An 18,132-nucleotide genomic window follows, 5' to 3' on the forward strand; every position below is an offset into this window, starting at 1 on the left:
CCATCTCCTAAGATTAAAACATTTCAAAGCTACATACAAGCCAGTAGCATTTGGAGGCTGTTCTGGACTTAAATATTCTCTGGTCACATGGGAGAGCCACTCCAACCCTAAAGAGGTGAAAAATAGATAATAGCCTTGATTCAGGTGATATGGTTCAGAGACAGAGGGGTTCAAGGTTTGCCTGAGTGGGGTCTGGTTTGGACCTGAGCACAAAAGCCTGTCCTGGCCTTTAGGTCTGAACTCACAGGGCAGGCCTCAAATTCTTCCAGTCTCAGTGTCATTACAAACATTGGCACTGGAAATAGCCCAAGGTTAACGTGTATACGGTTGTTTTAAATCACTGGAAATTGTAGGCCTTCCCATCTGGACCCAACCCACACATGGATATGGAACACCACCAAATCTCTAATTCTATTTCATTATCAGAGGATCTTACTTTTCTGTATTTCCCACTAGATTGCAATCTCTTTCAGGGTTAAAACTGTGTCTATCTCATTCACCACTGCATTTCCACAAATCTGGTACATAATAGGGTTTTAATACATATAGACAAAACACATAGAGAGGCAAGCAAGCAGAGATGAACAACAATAAAAACAAAAGAACCCATTATACTGAGAAGAGATTATCAATGGTTTTGCAAACCAAGGCCAAGGTATTTGGTATTTTGCAGACAGGTCATGCTATATATTATTACATAAAGTTAGGTTATTTTCACACATCAATATTCATAAGTATCTAATGTAAAATTTGCATCTAGACATAGTACATGATTTTAGATTGCAAATTACCTTACTGTGTGATCTAAAAAAACAAACATTTATTTATTATTTTCTTTTTTTACTTATTTTATTTAAATTCAATTAGTTAACATATCATGTATCATTAGTTTCTAATATAGAGTTCAGTTATTAATTCATTGCCTGTAACACCCAGTGCTCATTATATCACATGCCCTCCTTATTGCCCATCACCCAGTTACATCTCCCAACGCCCTTCCCTTTCCACAACCCTCAGTTTGTTTCCTGCAGTTAAAAGTCTCTTATGGTTTGTTCCCCTCTCTGATTTCATCTTATTTTATTTTCCCTCCCTTTCTTTATGATCCTCTGTTTTGTTTCTTAAATTCCACATATGAGCAAAACTATATGATAATTTTCTGATTGACATATTTCACTTAGCATAATACTTTCCAATTCCATCCATGTCAATGTAAATGTAAGATTTCAAGAGAATTTATTGCAAAATACATATGTAATTTAGTTAAATTTTAAAGTCACAGAAAGAAATGACAATAAGGGAAGCTTCTTCCCTAGAATCAGCTAGGCTGATTCTCCTCTAAAGCAAATTTGTAAAATCATTAAACTGGGTTTCGAAATGAGGCAAGTTCAAACAAACAAAATAACTTTGCTATCATTAGGAAAGAACTAAGGGACAGCTAAGCAACTCTACTGTGGCTAATATTTGTATAATAAATGCAACAGAAGAGAAACAACTTCATATTTTGAGTTAAATACAAATTAGCGTGGAATGAATGAGGTACCCTCACTCCTTTCCTATTCTCTTTCTTGCTTTGGGGAGGGAGGTTCTTTTAGCATGCAAAAAGAGGCAGTTAATATTCTAGTTACCTAGAGAAAGGACTCCCCTCTGACATCTCTTAAGGCCTGAGGTCTGTCCAACACGCTCATGCTAGACACTAGTAGAGGGTACTATATCTGGATAAAGGAGGAAATTTTAGCAATAAGGGACTAGAGAGTACCCACCAAGGTTAACTGGATATGGACTAGCCACAGGAAAAGTGTTTTCCACTATCCTCTGGATTTTGTGTATATTTTTGACGGATTTTAATATTTTTATATGTTTTGTGTATATTTTTTATAACATTACAATGAACCAGCACACTATGATTTGATAACGGAACCCACCTGAATATCATTACAGACTGTGAGGCAGAGCACTGAGGTTATGCAATAAATCCAGTTCTCTGGTGGAAAAGAGAAAAAGAAATGAATGTCAAAACAAACAAAAAATGAGAGAACTGAACTTCAGCAATGTACACATTCCAAACTAACAAATATCATTTAACTTCAATAAAAAAATGAATATATCTTCCTTTTACATTTAAAATCTGGAGCTTTTTAGGAATTTTGGCTTTTCTACAACTCCAACAGCTTCCTTCTGTGTTGCATAAATAGTAAGAGACAGGTGGGGAGCTTCATTCATGTGAATGTGAATAGTGCCCCCTGTTGGAATCACCCAAACTTCGTATTGAGGTGAATCTACTTCTGACTCAAGGAAAAACTAGAAGTGCCAATGTGGCTTACATATGGCCCCTCTTCCCACCTTCTTTTTAGCTTCCTTCCAGATTTTTGCACCAACTATAATGATCTACTCAACAACCAGCTGATTGTCATGTTCTTTCTTCCCCTTTTCCTGAGGTTTGCACAAGTTGTTCCCTTTGTCAAGCAAATCCTCCCCTCACTGTCCTACACCTTGACTAAATTCTTTTCCTCTTTCAGGCTTAGGATGAAATATCACAATGGAAAGCTTTGCCTAATAATAACTAAAACATATTGAGAATTTACTATGGGGCAGGCACTTAGCTCTAAGTTCTTTCACAGGCCTTAACTTTCATAATTATCAGGAAAACTGTAGGAAGTAGGTATGATTACCCCATTTCATGGATGAGGAAACTGAGGCACAGATAGATGGAATTTCCAAAACATTGTTACAAAGATGGGACCATGAACTCTCAGATGAATTTAGAAACTGATGATGAGCAAATGGTTAAGAATGAGGGATTGGGTATCCTAATAAGGTTAAACATTGTGCTGGGATGGGCGTCTTTTGAACAAATGACTTAAGATTCGAAGATTATGGTAAAAGAGAGGTAGTAACTGCCCTGGAGATTTCTGGAGATGGTGCAGCCTTTGATGGGGACACGGTTCAAGCTATAAGCTGGGAAATGGGAGGCTGGAGTGGAGGAAGGTGTCCTTGATGATGTTTTTAGTTTTTCTTAAAGATGTTATGTTTAGGGGTGCCTGGGTGGCTCAGTGGGTTAAAGCCTCTGCCTTCGGCTCAGGTCATGGTCCCAGGGTCCTGGGATTGAGCCCCACATCGGGCTCTCTGCTCAGCAGGGAGCCTGCTTCCCCCCCTCTCTCTGCCTGTTGCTCTGCCTACTTGTGATCTCTGTCTGTCAAATAAATAAATAAAATATTAAAAAAAAGATGTTATGTTTATTTAGAGAGCGAGTGTGGGAGGCAGAGGGACAGGAATAGAGAGAATCACAAGCAGACTCCCCGCTGAGCAAGCAGCCCCACCTGGGGCTCGATCTCACCACCGTAAGATCACGACCTCAGCCGAAATCAAGACTCTGAGCTCAACCGACAGAGCCACCTGGGCGCCCTGACGATAATTTTTTTTTTTCCTTAAATGCACAGTTTCTGCTAAATTCTCTTTAAATAACTGCTGGATGGAGGCGGTGAAATGCAGCATTTTCAGGCAAGCCCTAACTGAAGTTTCCTCAGAGGCTTCTCGCTTTTGCTTCTGTCCCCAAGCAGAGGAACATTCTCCACAGCCCACGGGAACATTCGTTGCCCGGATTCCCAGGCTGGTCTCGCTCCCTTAACCTCAGGTGGCAGCTGAGTCCAAGCCCGGCGCTTCATCCACGTCTGGCGTCACTGGTCCCTGAAGGCAAGGATTCGCCTCAGAAGGAGGCCGCGCAAGGAGAAGCTGCTGCCAGCATCGGAAGGGCGGGAGCTTGGCGGCAGCACCAAGTCTGTCCCTCAGGTCCGCCTCTGGCCCAGCCGCCCCGCAGGAGCGTGTCCGAGCCTCGGAGTGAGGCAGCGGCGGCTTCGCCTCAAGGAAGGGAGATGGGCTAGGCGGCGGCTGCAGCAGGAAACCTCGCCCCCTCACCCCGCACAGGCTGCACACGTTTAGGAAGCCTCGCGACCCCGAGTACCCGAGGCAGAGGCGGCAAAGACGGCGGGAAGCTGGGCCCCGCCTTCCCAACGGCTCTGGGGGGGCGTGGCCGCAGCAGGCCCCGCCCACGCCGCGCGCCAGCCCCTGGGCAACCGGCATAACACAATAAAATGGCCGCTGCGTCGCTGGACGCCTAGAGGGAAGAAGCTGCGCGTCTCCAGCTCCGTGTCGTCCCGCGGGCCTGCTCCGCTCGGCTCCCTGACGGTGAGTGCCAGGCCTGGTCGAGGCCGTTGTCTGGCACCGGGCGGAGCCGTAGGGGCCTGTGGCGAAGGCGGGAAGGCCTGGACCAAGCGTGGGGTGGGCCGGCTGGGGATGGATTCGGGGGCGGGGGCGTGTTCCTGGGAATTGGGATTGGATGAGAAGGAGGGGAGGACCCGGAACGGGCGTGGAGAGGAGGATGAAAGAGGGAGGTTCGGATGAATACCGAAAAGGTCACGGGTGGGGATGGCGGGGGCGCGTGGGCATAGAGAACCGGAGTGTGGGGAAGTGTGGACGTCGGGGTGCGGCGCCGAGAAGGGTGGGGGTCCCGCCACCCAGAGGAGGGGGGAGGGACTGGGCTGTGCCAGGTGTCTGTGGGGAATGAGTGTCGTATCGTGGTATCGTACGGAGTACGGTACATGGACAATGATGAGTTAGGGTGTTGGGGAAAATGTTAAATGGAAAAGCAAATATTTTGTTGTATAATGATTAAAGGATGGGTGAATTTTCATGTCAAAATTTGGGTTCAAGTCTTGATTCTGCCACCTTGTGTGTTACTTAACCTGCTCTTGACTTTGGGCATGTTCCTTAATCTTCCTGAGCACGTTTTGTCATTTGTAAAAATAACTTCTGGTTACCTTTGAGTCTACGCTATGTGTCAAATTCAATTCTAAGCCCTTCACGTACTAACTAATTCAGAATTTAAAATAACTTGCGTGAGGTAGCCATCTTCATTTTAAAAGTGATGAAACTGAGGATTAGAGAGGTTAAGTAATTTGCCTAATGTCACATAGTAAATGGAGAAGCAGGATCTGAACTGAGGCTGTTTAGTCCTAGAATCCAAGCCCTTAATTCTCAGTGAAACACTGCCACTTGTAAAAGAGGTTACTAATTCTGACCTTATACATCATCTGTGAGAATTCAAATTTGCTAATGTCTTTTTTTTTTTTTTAAGGTTTTATTTGTTTATTTGACAGACAGAGATCACAAGTAGGCAGAGAGGCAGGCAGGGCGGGGGGGAAGCAGGGTCCCTGCTGAGCAGAGAACCTGATGTGGGGCTCCATCCCAGGACCCTGGCTGGGATCATGACCCGAGCCGAAGGCAGAGGCTTTAACCCACTGAGCCACCCAGGTGCCCCAAATTTGCTGATGTCTTTAGAGTGCTTAGTACAGTCCTCTTTTCATTCATTCAACAAATATTTATTGTACATCAAACAATAGAATCTCTGCTTTCTTGTAGCTTAGAAACAAGCAATAGCCAAGTTGTTGCACAAATGGTTATATAATTCTAATTGTAAGATGTTCTAAAGGAGATTACTTGGTGCAAAGACCATGTATAAGAGGGAGATATAATCCTTCTGTGCATCTTGAGTGTAGAAACACTACTTTCTCAGTTCTGTTTTTAAAGCCTCACACAGTTCTCAGTGCATAAAAGTTACTCAATAAAATTGAATTACTGAATAAATAAATTAATGGGAAGAGATGGGCAACATGGGCTTTTAGGATACCTGAGTAGAATGGAGAGAGGCATGAGAGGAGAACCCAGGATGTTAATAGAATGAAGAGGGAGGTCAAGGTATTAGAAGGGAAAGGTTAGTAGTTAAGTAATCTTATTGGGATAAAGAGGAATGTGTCGAGATTTGGCTATTTTGTTGGAGGAGGAGAACAATTTGAAGTAAGAGTATTGGAATGGGTTAGGATGTCAAGATATTTGCTAAGATGAGTAGTTTGGGGAATTGGGATGGATATAGAAGTGTTGAGGTAGGATACTGGAAAGAACTACAGATAAATGGAGGCTAATACAATGTTGGGAAATTGGGACAGAATTTGTGGGGAAACTTGGCAATGAGAATGAGATGAAGGATAGGAGGCAGAGGTTGACAAGCGCAGGATGGGAGGATTGCCTTTGGTGAGGAATGGGAATCATCATATTTGAAAGGACTAGAGAAAGTTAAAGAGTAAGGTATTTAAACGGGTCAGAGGGTATGGGATGAAGTAGAATTGCAGGGAAAATACTGAGATGTGATTAGAAGGCTACAGGATGGAGAGAAGGATATGGAGGTCAAGAAATCGGGATGGATTTTTGCATGTTGGAGTGGACTGGGAAGAGGGAGGGAGGGTTTGGGGATAATGGTAGTCTGTCTTATTTGGAGAATATCAAAGAAGATGGACAATTAGAAGTGTGAGGAAAGGCCTAATAGAGGGGGAGGTATAGTCTCTAAGAAGCTATATGTCAGGGCATAGGAGTGACAGGATGGATGGTGTTTTCTGACCCATCAGTCATATGACTCTGATAATCCCATTATTCCAGTAACTTTCTCTTATACTGCAGACCCCCTTCTGGACCCTCAGAATATGTCTCCAGCTCTGGACTTTTTTGCTTGTTTTGTTTTCTCTTTATTCTACCCCTTCATACACTCTAGCCCTACCTCTCAACTGTCATCATCATCATCATCATCATCATCTTTTTTTTATTGCTTGGTCTTAATGTGATTACAAATGACATCTATGGTCAGACAATCTCCCCATCTCTCCCTTAAAATTGTAGTTGATCATTTACTACATCTAGGTGCTAGTCTCTGAAAGAATGCTAGCCATTCTCAAACACAGTCCAGTTCGCTATTACTGAGTTAGCTATTTTATGAGATTGTGATATGTATCTATTGTTTCACTGTCCAGGCCTTACAGGAGCTATGGCAACCCAGGGACGGGATCTGGGAATGCATTGTGACTTTGAAACTGTCATTTAATCTTTCATGTTACAATTCATAAAATAAAGGAACTGACCTAGATTTCAGAAATCTATTCTAATATGTTTTTTAAAATCTATAAATCTATAAATCTAAAGCGGATATTTTCTGATCAAGAGAGATCAAGAGAGGTAACAGAGTTCCTCATAATAGTCTAGTGAAGCCTGAAAGGTCTTAGTCATTACGATGTTATGAAGAGAATTCAGGATGGTTCAGTATTGTAAGAATTTAGAGAGAGGACTAAGATGTGGGATACAGAATAATTGCATTGCCTAAAAATATAAGATGTGCTTTTTTTTTAGCCAAGAAACTAAAGAAATATGTATATATATATAAAGCATGTCTTTGTAGTATGTGGCAACATCCTATTCTAGTTATATAATTTTCTATCCTGTTACAGGGTAGGGAAAGATATATACTCAGAAGTGAGAGTTGGTCCCTGTCACTCCCCTCTTTTATTTTTATAATCTCCTGCCTTCATGAAACCTACTTATAACTCAGGAATAAATATATTTAATTTTATTTGTTTATTTACACAATTTTATTTTTAAGGATTTTTTTTGGACAGAGATCACAAGTAGGCAGAGAGGCAGGCAGAGAGAGAAGGAAGCAGGCTCCCCACTGAGCAGAGAGCCCGACGTGGGTCTCGATCCCAGGACTCTGGGATCATGACCTGAGCCGAAAGCAGACGCTTAACGCACTGAGCCACCCAGGCGCCGCTACACAATTTTATTTTTAAAACACATGCCTCTTAGCTATCCTGGGGTTTGAGTATATTATTCTTTTTTTTTCTTTTAAAGATTTTATTTATTTATTTATTTGACAAACAGAGATCACAAGTAGGCAGAGAGGCAGACAGAGGGAGAGGGGGACGCAGGGTCCCTGCTGAGCAGAGAGCCCGATGTGGAGGTCAATCCCAGGACCCTGGGATCATGACCTGAGCCAAAGGCAGAAGCTTTAACCCACTGAGCTACCCAGGCACCCCGAGTATATTATTCTTATTTAGAAAGAGACACCCTTACAAAGTCAGTACAGAATCAGTATTACTAAGAGATTTGTTTCCATGGCATAGTGGTGTGATAGTAGCGATAGAAGTTTTTGCCACACTTGGGAAATTAGGACCAAAAGCTTTGTCACTGGCATAAAGAGCAGTTACGTGAATTGGAGGTGGCTTTTCTGATCTATGTGGATAGTTTATCATGAAAAAATGAGAGAGAAAGTAAGGACACATAGAAGTTTGCAGTTTAAAGTAAACTGGACTTTTGGCACAGGGCAGTTGGCCATACTGTAATGTATAAGTGAAATAATGTATAAGTGAAATAATAATCACTTTTTAAAAACAAATGTAGCAGATTTTTTTCCTCTTCAAACTCATCACCGTAAGAAGCTAGATCATGAGTTCAGTGATGCTATTTTATTAAATTTTTTGTTTTTCCTTCAGGAATTGCCTTATGTGCTATCTGTTGATCAAGGTCATTTAGTGTTATTTATTCTGGTCTAGTTTGTGTGAGGCACCATGCTAAGCTTTAGAGAGCAAATCAAACATGATCTGGACTCCTGAAAACTCAGCAATATGGCACGGTAATGAAGATGTGGGCTTTGAAATCAGATCAGGATTCAAGCCGTGGATTAGCTAATTAGTTATGGGACTTTGAACAAATTACTTAAGCTTTTTAGAGATGATAATACCTATTCTGTACAATTGTTATACTTAATCCTCCTAATGTGATGATACGTGTAAGAGCTTATCACAATATTTGACAGATGGTAAAGTTAATGTTCAACCTGGGAAAATTAAAACCAAGTGTAGCTGAAGAAATGGGTCTGATTTTCTGGTGAGATGTATTAATAATTCTCAAAGCAAGACCCAGAGAGGAATTCCAGACATGTTTTGGGTAAGATCAGCATTCCTAGAATGACTGTATCATCAAGGAAAGATATTATATCTCTTAATTATTGGTTAATTGACTGACTATATTAATGGCACCTCTCTTTTCCATATATTATATATGTTCCAACCATTTAACAAATAAGTTTCTTCATAATCCCAGCCTGTATAACAATACCTATGTACTTGTGAAGGTGTTCACACATCAAACCATTATAATATCTCATTCTAATACCAATTTATATAGCATTAACATTGGAGCTGCCCAAAATCTTTGAACTGAAAACTTCTCTAAAAGTTAAAGATTTTGGGGGGGCGCCTGGGTTGCTCAGTGGGTTGGGCATTTGCCTTCGGCTTGGGTCGTGATCTCGGAATCCTGGGATCGAGCCCCACATTGGGGTCTCTGCTTGGTGGGGAATCTGCTTCCCCCTCCCCACCCCCGCTGCCTGCCTCTCTGCCTACTCATGATTTCTGTCAAATAAATAAATAAAAATCTTTTTAAAAAGTTAAAGATTTTATTTATTCATTTGAGAGAGAGAGAATGAGAGTAAGCACAAGAGAGCACGAGTGGGGGTAAGAGGCAGAGGGAAGGGGAGAAGCAGATTCCTGCTGAGCAGGGAGCCCAGTGCGGTACTCAATCCTAGGACCCTGGGATCATGACCTGAGCCGAATGTAGACAGTCAACTGACTGAGCCATCTGGGTGCCCCAACTTTTCTAAAACTTAATTTGTGTTTTGTCTTCACATTTTAAGACGGGAGAGTTGGGGAGATTATAGATATTGAGCAAAAATAAGATCATTGTTAATACAGCCTTGCTGAAGACCTATCCCATTTTATAAGATTTTTTGGTCTAAATTTTGTCAAACTTATGATTTTTGCAATGGTTGTACTTACAAAAGTAATTGTATATCATGAAAAACTTTTTTGCATAAACCTGACCTTGTGCATTAGGACTCTTGGTTGAGGACTAATACAACACAAGAAGATATCCTTTTGTTGAGGTACTAAATAAGTGCCTTTTATCAGTTCTTCAGAGTACTCCAATAGATAATTATCTACTTTCTGCTAAGTTCTGCCCTAGGCCTGGAATAAATCAGTGAACAATATGCCTACTTTCATGGAACTTACATTCTACTAGATTAGTTACGTGATTTGACTTACAAATTAGTTTGAGAGGAGAACTGATTCTCACCATTACTATAGTGTCTCGCCTAGTCATTTACCATTCCGGGCTTTAATTTTCTTTTGAAAAGTAAAGGGATTTGACTAAGATCCCTTTCCTAATAAGTGCTTTCGTTCCTTCTGGAACACCTGAACTTCAACAAAATTGATTTTGTGGACAAGCAATAGTAGGCACATGGGTTTGAAGCAATCAGATGTTCCTTTAATAGCATGAGACAAATATGAATGAATATCAGAAACCAATATCAGAGGAGGCAGATATAAAAACTATTCTATGATTTCATTTACATATAGTTCAAAAATAGATTATAGAGTACCTGGCTGGCTCAGTCAGAAGAGCATGTGACTCTTGATCTCAGAGTTGTGAGTTCGAGGCCCATGTTGGATGTAGAAATACTTAAAAATAAAAATCTTAAATAGTTAAAAAAAAAATCTCTGGTATTGGAAATCAGGTTAGTGATTACCCATGTATGTTGGCTAATGATTGGAAGGGGGTACAAAGTGGCTTCTGGGGTTCTGGTAATATTCTGTTTCTTGATCTGGATACTGGTTGTTCACTGTATAACAGTTCATGGAGCTGTGCACTTACGATTCATGTGTTGTTCTATATGGGAGGAATGGGTGAAGTGATAAATTCAGTTTGGACATGTTAAGTGTAGGATGGCAATGAAATATCAAGTAGACAGTTGGGAACAGGAGTCTGGAACTCAGAGAGAGGTTGGATTGCAGATATAAACATCAATAAACAGGTGACATTGGGAGCCATGGGTGTGTATTAGATCATCTAAAGTGAGATTGCAGAGAGAGTCAAAGAGACTTAAGGAGTTCTGACATTTGAAGATTGGATACAGGACTGTGAGTGAGCAAAGGAAGCTGAGGAGTGGCCACAAAGGTAAGGGGATACCAGGAGAATGTGGTGTCCCAGAAATGAAAGAAGAAACTTTATCAGGAAGGAGAGAGTAGTTGTCAGTGTTAAATACTGCTGGTTGTCAAACATTTCCAGCTGCCTACATTCTAGGACCCTTTTTGGGTATGAGGGATACTGTGACTAGTTTGGTCCAATAGAGAAGAGAAAGACAGGGAAGACTTCTGGCTGGAGCATGTGTCAGTACAAGAGCCTCTGGAGGTCTCTTTTCCCTCTGGCAACGTGATCAGCAGTGTTTGAAGCAGTGTCTGCTTCCATCAGCTTGGGAGTAGTATGGATCCTAGCATCTATAGCCTCTGAGTTTATAAGTTTGTCATCTTCAGAACTCAAGAAATAAGGGTACTTGACTGGCTTAGTTGGTAGAATGTGTGACTCTTCATCTTGGGGTCATGAGTTCAAGTCCCACTTTGGGTACAGAATGTAAAAAAAATTCTAGAAGTAGATAATAGTTTTGAGAGCTCTAAAAAATTGACCTTGTTAAATATGCTGAAAACTTTTACAGGTTTTGATGGACATCTGGCTTTATTCTTGCCATGAAGAAAAGTTCTCAGCAAAAATTTTCCAATGCAAAGATGCCACCATCACCTCACTCTCCTAGTCCACCATCCCTTATGTCCAGTATGAGATCTAGGTCACTTTCACCTTTAAGTGGATCTGAGACTCTTCATTTTGGAGGACAATGGCATGAGCAAGTTGAGATTACAGATGAAAACACGGTGCTTTCAGACTACCAAGACCATAAAGGTAATGTTTTTCCTTTTTAATTTTTTAAATATTTATTTATTTATTCATTTGAGAGAGAGAGAGCATGAGAGGAGACAGGTCAGAGGGAGAAACAGACTCCCCACCGAGCAGGGAGCCTGATGTGGGACTTGATCCTGGGACTTCAGGATCATGACCTGAGCCGAAGGCAGTTGCTTAAGAAACTGAGCCATCCAGGTTCCCCAAAGGTAATGTTTTTTAATCTAAGAATTTGAACACACATTCTAGAGTAGAGATGGAAAATTACCAAACTTACATTTTTGGTCCAAGTGAAATATATATCTTTGTACTAACATGACCTATTGTTGATACCGACGGAAAGCGTATAGGGACAGTGGAGGATGAAGGCCTCTGGGTGAGGGTGAAGCTGTCTGAAAGGGTTAGGAGAGGGAGGTTTCCAGAAAGAGGAAGCTTTATTTCCTGTGGTGGGAGAGTATCTTAAAGCTCATATGCCAAATTAGCCATCATTCTTGGTTAGAAGAAAAGCCTATCTGTTGACTTCAGAGTGAAGTGCCTTAATTCAGTACAAAAATGTGATCTACCCTTGGGTTGTTTCAGTCTGCTTATTGGAAAACTGCTTATCATGTCCCCGTAAGGGACATGTATATGTTTCTCCAGGGTTTTGTTTTTATTTTTTTCATAAAAGCAGTCTATTCTTGTGGGAATCTGTTTTCAGAAATACATTCTTTTTTTCTAAGAGACGATTTAAAGTAACTGAATGTGAATGAAAACTATGTGATTTCTTTCCTAAGTCAGGAAATCACAGCTATCTCTCTGCTCAGTTTTGATTACTAAACTTTATCAGCGATTGAGTTTAAACTATACACTTGCTGTCAGTCGGTACGCTGTTGACTCTAATTTGATTAATATTTTAGAATATTAGTCATTTTCTTTCCTAGAACAGCCCAAATTAAGGGGAAAAAGCATATAATTTTGAACCAAAATAAATGTAATATTAACTTATTGTAAATAATCATAGGGAAAGTTTGTCATACAGCCTGGATCTGAACACAGCATTAATTTTTTCTGACTCCTAAGGAAAGAGTTTTCTTTTTAAAGCTGCTTTTGTAAAATGTAAGGTGGCTTTAGGAAGCTTTGACAGCAATGTTCAGGCTTAGGATAGGGTGTGCTGTCCATGAAGTTACTACTTTGGGTTATTCTCTGTTTAAAAGAGCGACAAATTTGAGATTCTCACTATTAAAAAAAAAAAAAAAAGGATTTTTAAGAATTCTGGTGTTTCTGAAGTTTAGATTGGAATTTTTTAAAAAACCCAAAGAAGCAGATTAGTGACAGTTTATTAAAACAAAATTAAACAAAAAACTAGGTAATTTAGCACTGTAAAAAATGGATAACTATTTTAAAAAACTACAAAAACAAAAAACTAGGGGCACCTGGGTGACTTAGTTGGTTAAGCATCCCACTCTTGATTTGGGCTTAGGTCATGATCTCAGGGCTCTGAGATCCAGCCCTGCTTTGGACTCTGCTCTGGGTGTGGAGTTTGCTTAAGATTCTTTCTCTCCCTTTCCTTCTGCACCCCTTCTCTCTCTCTACCTCTCTCTCTCTCTCTCCTTCTCTAAGAAAAAAAAAAGTCGCTAAAACTTCAATGCTGCATATGATTAAAAGTATAAATTTTGGATTCTTCTGCCTGAGTTCAAGTCCTGGATTTCCACATCATTAGACACAGATCTTGAGCAAACTATTACAACTTTTAAAAATAAATGGAAATAGGGGCACCTGGGTGTCTCAGTGGATTAAAGTCTCTGCCTTCGGCTCAGTTCATGATCCCAGGGTCCTGGGATCCAGCCCCACATCAGGCTCTCTGCTCGGTGGGGAGCCTGCTTCCACCTCTTTCTCTCTCTGCCTACTTGCAATCTCAGTCTGTCAAATGAATAAATAAAATCTTTAAAAAAAATGGAAATGGTAATTTTTATTTTTTTATTTAAAAAAAATATGTGCTCAATACATGGTTATTTATTTATTTATTTGATTTTTTTTTAAATTAACATATAATGTATTATTTGCCCCAGGGGTACACGTATGTGAACCATCAGGTTTACACACTTCACAGCACTCACCATAGCACATACCCTCCCCAATGTCCATAACCCAACCACCCTCTCCATACTCCCCTCCCCACAGCAACCCTCAGTTTGTTTTGTGAGATTAAGAGTCTCTAATGGTTTATCTCCCTCCCGATCCCATCTTTTTTATTTTTTCCTTCCCTACCCCCCAAGCCCCCTACTTTGCCTCTCAAATTCCTCATATCCGGGAGATCATATGATAATTGTCTTTCTCTGATTGACTTATTTCGCTCAGCATAATACCCTCTAGTTCTATCCATGTCATTGTAAATGGCAAGATTTCATTTCTTTTGATGGCTGCATAATATTTCATTATATAAATATACCACATCTTCTTTATCCATTCATCTGTTGATGGACAGCTAGGCTTTTTCCATAGTTTGGCTATTGTGGAAATTGCTGCTATAAACATTCAGGCGCATGCGCCCCTTCGGATCACTACATTTGTATCTTTAGGGTAAATATCCAGTAGTTTGATTGCTGGGTCGTAGGGTAGCTCTAATTTCAACTTTTTGAGAAACCTCCATGCTGTTTTCCAGAGTGGCTGCACCAGCTTGCATTCTCACCAACCGTGTAGGAGGGTTCCCCTTTCTCCACATCCTCGCCAGCATCTGTCATTTCCTGACTTGTTAATTTTAGCCATTCTGACTAGTGTGAGGTGGTATCTCATTGTGGTTTTGATTTGTATTTTCCTGATGCTGAGTGATGTGGAGCACTTTTTCATGTGTCTGTTGGCCGTCTGGATGTCTTCTTTGCCGAAATGTCTGTTCATGTCCTCTGCCCATTTCTTGATTGGATTATTTGTTCTTTGGGTGTTGAGTTTGATCAGTTCTTTACAGATTTTGGATACTAGCCCTTTATCTGATATGTCGTTTGCAAATATCTTCTCCCATTCTGTCAGTTGTCTTTTGGTTTTGTTGACTATTTCCTTTGCTGTGCAAAAGCTTTTGATCCTGATGAAGTCCCAATATTTCATTTTTGCCCTTGCTTCCCTGGCCTTTGGCGATGTTTCTAGGAAGAAGTTGCTCTGGCTGAGGTTGAAGAGATTGCTACCTGTGTTCTCCTCAAAGATTCTGATGGATTCCTGTCTCACATTGAGGTCTTTTCCATTTTGAGTCTATTTTTATGTGTGATGTAAGGAAATGGTCCAGTTTCATTTTTCTGCATGTGGCTGTCCAATTTTCCCAATACCATTTGGTGAAGAGACTTTCTTTTTTCCATTGGACATTCTTTCCTGCTTTGTCAAAGATTAGTTGACCATAGAGTTGAGGGTCTATTTCTGGGCTCTGTATTCTGTTCCATTGACCTATGTGTCTGTTTTTGTGCCAGTACCATACTGTCTTAATGATGACAGCTTTGTAATAGAGCTTGAAGTCTGGAATTGTGATGCCACCAATCTTGGCTTTCTTTTTCAACATTCCTCTGGATTTTCAAGGTCTTTTCTGGTTCCATATAAATTTTAGGTTTATTTGTTCCATTTCTTTGGAAAAAAAAAAAAAAAGCGATGGCATTTTGATAGGGATTGCATTAAACATGTAGATTGCTTTAGGTAGCATAGACATTTTCACAATATTATTGTAATTGTATTATTGCCGATGTGTTTCTTTGATTTTATTATTAATTGGTTTATATAGTTGGCTGCTCCCATGTTAGGGGCATAGATATTTAAAATTGTTAGATCTTCTTGTTGGACAGACCCTTTGCATCTCTTATTATAGTCTTTAGCTTAAAATCTAATTTATCTGATATAAGGATTGCCAGCCCAGCTTTCTTTTGATGTCCATTAGCATGGTAAATTGTTTTCTACCCCCTCACTTTATTTTATTTTATTTTTTTTTAAGATTTTATTCATTTGACAGACAGAGGTCACAAGTAGGCCGAGAGGCAGGCAGAGAGAGGAGGAAGCAGGCTCCATGCTGAGCAGAGAGCCCAATGCGGGGCTCGATCCCAAGACCCTGGGATCATGACCGGAGCCAAAGGCAGAGGCTTTAACCCACTGAGCCACCCAGGTGCCCCACCCCCTCACTTTAAATCTGGAGGTATCTTTGGGTCTAAAATGAGTTTCTTATAGATAGCATATTGATGGATTTTGTTTTTTTATCCATTCTGATACCCTATGTCTTTTGGTTGGGGCATTTAGCCCATTTACATTCAGAGTAACTATTGAAAGATATGAATTTAGTGCCACTGTATTGCCCGTAAGGTGACTGTTACTATATATTGTCTCTGTTCCTTTCTGGTCTATTACTTTTAGGCTCTCTCTTTGCTTAGAGAGAGATATTTCCTGAAGGTATTTTCAGTATTTCCTATAGGCTGGTTGGTGTTTACAAATTCTTTTAGTTTTTGTTTGTCCTGGAAGGTTTTTATCTCTCCTTCTATTTTCAATGATAGCCTAGCTGGATATAGTATTCTTGGCTGCCTGTTTTTCTCATTTAGTGCTCTGAATATACCATGCCAGTTCTTTCTGGCCTGCCAGGTCTCTGTGGATAAGTCTGCTGCCAATATAATATTTTTACCATTGTATGTTACAGACTTCTTGTCCTGAGCTGCTCTTAGGATTTTCTTTTTGTCACTAAGACTTGTAAGTTTTGCTATTAGATGATGGGGTGTGGACCTATTTTTATTGATTTTGAGGTGGGTTCTCTGTGCCTCCTGGATTTTGATGCTTGTTCTCTTTGCTATATTAGGGAAATTCTCTACTATAATTTGCTCCAATATACCTTCTTCCCCCTTCTCTCTTTCTTCTTCTGGAATCCCAATTATTCTAATATTATTTCATCTTATGGTATCAGTTATCTCTCAGATTCTCCCCTCGTGGTCCAGTAGTTGTTTGAGTAATTTTTATTTTAAATGTACAAATTAAATTGTAAGTGTAAAGTATATAGTACAAGCTCGGCACAGAACTAATATTTATGAAGTATAACTTACTGGCATTACTGTATATGTATGCAATTATTATAATGCTATATGAAGTAAAATATTATTAAAACATTGCAGTTATTAGAACTAACCAGCTCTTTTTATATTTGCATGGCTTAAAAATTTTTTTTTGGTTATATAACATCAAAATAATTTGTTTTTCAGAGATGTCCTATTCTACTGATGATGATCTGTTTCTGTCATTTCAGAAGCTGATTCACACGCAGGAGTCCGATATATTACAGAGGCCCTTGTTAAAAAACTTACTAAACAGGACAATTTGGCTTTGGTGAAGTCTCTGAACCTTTCACTTGCTAAAGATGGTGGCAAGAAATTTAGGGTAGGTTACCAGCATCTTTAAAAAAGTTTTCTCTGTTTTAAAACTGAAAATTAAAAGATTGTATTAGGTTTATAATATTATCTCATCCTAATGTCACCTAATTTGTAGCAGACCTTGTATTGTTTCCAGTGAAAGTTTTGTATCATAAGTATGACATCTTCACATTCATAAGCTCTTATTATTCTATACATTACTGGATTCTTTCTAGAGATGGGTTGGCAAACTATAACTTGTAGGCCAAATGAGGCCTGCCACCTATTTTTGTAAATAAAATGTTATTGGAACACAGTCACACTCATTTGTATACACATTGTCTGTGGCTGTTTTTGCAGTACAATAGCAGGGGTAAATAGTTGTCAAAAAGACTTTATGGCCCATAAAACTAAAAATATTTACTATGTGACTTTTTTGATAAAAAATTTGCTGATCCCTGCTCTGGAGTGTTTATTACTTTATTTGTAAACTGTACAACATGAACACATTGTAAAAGACAACTTAAACTTTTTAATTGGAAAACATATAAACTTAGATGTCTACTACATTAGTCACAAAAATTAATTCCAGAAGGTTGAAGATTTAATGAAACCAGAACAAAACCCACAAAAATGCTTATAGGAGTATTAGGAAAGAATATATATAGGAGGGTATATTTTAGAATCTTAGAGTTGGGAAAGCCCTTTAAGCAAGCACCAACCCTAATGCCACAAAGAAAAATATTGGCAGATTTAGTGAACATAAAGATTAAAGTGTTTAATGAAAGATATCTTTTAAAAAGTTAAACTCTCAGGGAGTGTTTTCAACATATATAACAATACCCATGTAATATAAAGAGCTTATACAATTCAGTAAGAGAGACAACTCAGTGGAAAATGTGCAAAGGATATAAACAAGGCATTCACAAAAGTATTATAAATGGCTAATAATAATATGAAAATATGTTCAACTTTATTAATATCAAAAAATAGGAAAACAATTGTTTGAGACTATTTTCATTCTTGTATGTCAATGGACAAGAATTAAAAGGATTATTTCAGTGTTCAGAAAGGTGTGGGAAGTATTATCATATTGTCTTAGTGGGACATACACAAAGCTCCTGCATTTTATTTTATT

General features: G+C 39.6%; 1 protein-coding gene across 1 annotated transcript in view; it reads left to right on the plus strand.

Annotated features, from left to right (window-relative positions):
• Positions 1-4,064: 4,064 nt before the first annotated feature.
• CNTRL (centriolin) overlaps positions 4,065-18,132 on the plus strand; it is an 88,936-nt gene continuing 74,868 nt past the window's right edge. The window contains exons 1-3 of the mRNA XM_080819771.1: positions 4,065-4,182; positions 11,423-11,664; positions 16,892-17,022. Coding sequence (XP_080675897.1) covers positions 11,454-11,664; positions 16,892-17,022 — 342 coding nt within the window. The 5' untranslated portion in view covers positions 4,065-4,182; positions 11,423-11,453. The remainder of the gene's footprint in view (positions 4,183-11,422; positions 11,665-16,891; positions 17,023-18,132) is intronic.

Source organism: Martes martes, assembly GCF_963455335.1.
Source record: "Martes martes genome assembly, chromosome: 12".
NCBI lineage: Eukaryota > Metazoa > Chordata > Mammalia > Carnivora > Mustelidae > Martes > Martes martes.